The 1,166-nt window shown below is 51.9% G+C and overlaps 2 protein-coding genes across 2 annotated transcripts in view; one reads left to right on the top strand and one right to left on the bottom strand.

Moving 5' to 3' along the window:
• The window catches only part of Krt7 (keratin 7), a 70,942-nt gene that overhangs the window by 1,334 nt on the left and 68,442 nt on the right, over window positions 1-1,166 (bottom strand). The window contains exon 8 of the mRNA XM_031356453.1: window positions 958-1,163. Coding sequence (XP_031212313.1) covers window positions 958-1,163 — 206 coding nt within the window. The remainder of the gene's footprint in view (window positions 1-957; window positions 1,164-1,166) is intronic.
• The window catches only part of LOC116080135 (keratin, type II cuticular Hb5), a 66,061-nt gene that overhangs the window by 46,605 nt on the left and 18,290 nt on the right, over window positions 1-1,166 (top strand). The window lies entirely within an intron of this gene.

Genomic DNA, 1,166 nt, shown 5'->3' with positions numbered 1-1,166 from the left:
TCTCTCTCTCACACACACACACACACACACACACTCTCCCTCTCTCTCTCCTCTCTCTCTCTCTCTGGTACCATCACCAGGTACCTCCAGGCTTCTCAAGCTACTCTGTTGTGCTGGGTATCTCTCAGTGTGACCACATGCCAAGCTACTCTGTTGTGCTGGGTACCTCTCAATGTGACCACATGCCAAGTCTGTGTCCCCATCTCCCCAGTACACATGGTTCTCTACCTGCGTGTCACCCTGGAAGCTGGATAGACACAAAAGAGGCTCGAACTACAACCAAACAACTGAGCATGAAACAGAAAGCACAAAAACCAGAGCTTGGATTTAAAGTGGAGTCCCTAAGGACTTGGGGTGTGAGGAGCCCTCCGCCACAGGAAGGCTGAAGAACAAGAGGGTCCTCCTTTAGTACCCAAGTGTGAATAGGAAAAACGAAGTTCCAAGAAGAACTAGTCTGTTGTCCTCTAGCTCAGGACAAACTGCAATGGGAGGACACTCTAGGGCACTCGCTAGTTACCATCACAATAGCTAAACGGATTGGTGGACTCTGCTGTCAAAAGATGCTATTATAAGATGAATCTGAATTTCCAAGGTTGGAGTAGACCTGGCTAGGGACAGCTTAGACAAGAAGATGGAATCGAGACAACTCAGGCAGAGCATGATGGGAACAGAGGATAGTGGGCCCTAGGTACGAATACCAGCTAGACCTTGAGAGGGCAAAACCCAATATCTTCCCTGTCCACAGCCTTAGAAAGAGACCAGGAGTGAATGAGATGGAGTTAGGTCAAAGGTTACATCAAGGCTAAAAGTTACATCAAGGTTAAAGGACTTACACAGATTTCCTATCCACGTGCAGGACCATGGGTGAGGAAGTGAAGATGAGCCGGTACCCAAGGTGTGGGGCTCAATGCTGAGGACCCAAGGAGGGTTGGGAAAGTGAAAAGCTACAGGACCCACCTCTGCTCCTCGCCCTCCAACAGGCGCCTGTAGGTGGCGATCTCGATGTCCAGCCCCAGCTTGGAGTTCATCACCTCCTGGTACTCCTTGAGCAGGCAGGCCATGTCCTGCTTGGCCTTCTGCAGGGCCTCCTCCAGCCCTGCCAGCTTGCAGCGGGCATCAGTGAGGGCGGCCTCTCCCTGCTGCTCGGACTGGGTCACGGCAGACTC

The sequence above is a fragment of the Mastomys coucha genome, unplaced genomic scaffold, assembly GCF_008632895.1.
Source record: "Mastomys coucha isolate ucsf_1 unplaced genomic scaffold, UCSF_Mcou_1 pScaffold11, whole genome shotgun sequence".
NCBI classification, from domain to species: domain Eukaryota; kingdom Metazoa; phylum Chordata; class Mammalia; order Rodentia; family Muridae; genus Mastomys; species Mastomys coucha.
The sequence above is the reverse complement of the archived record's forward strand: the minus strand, read 5'-3'. Positions and strand labels throughout refer to the sequence as shown.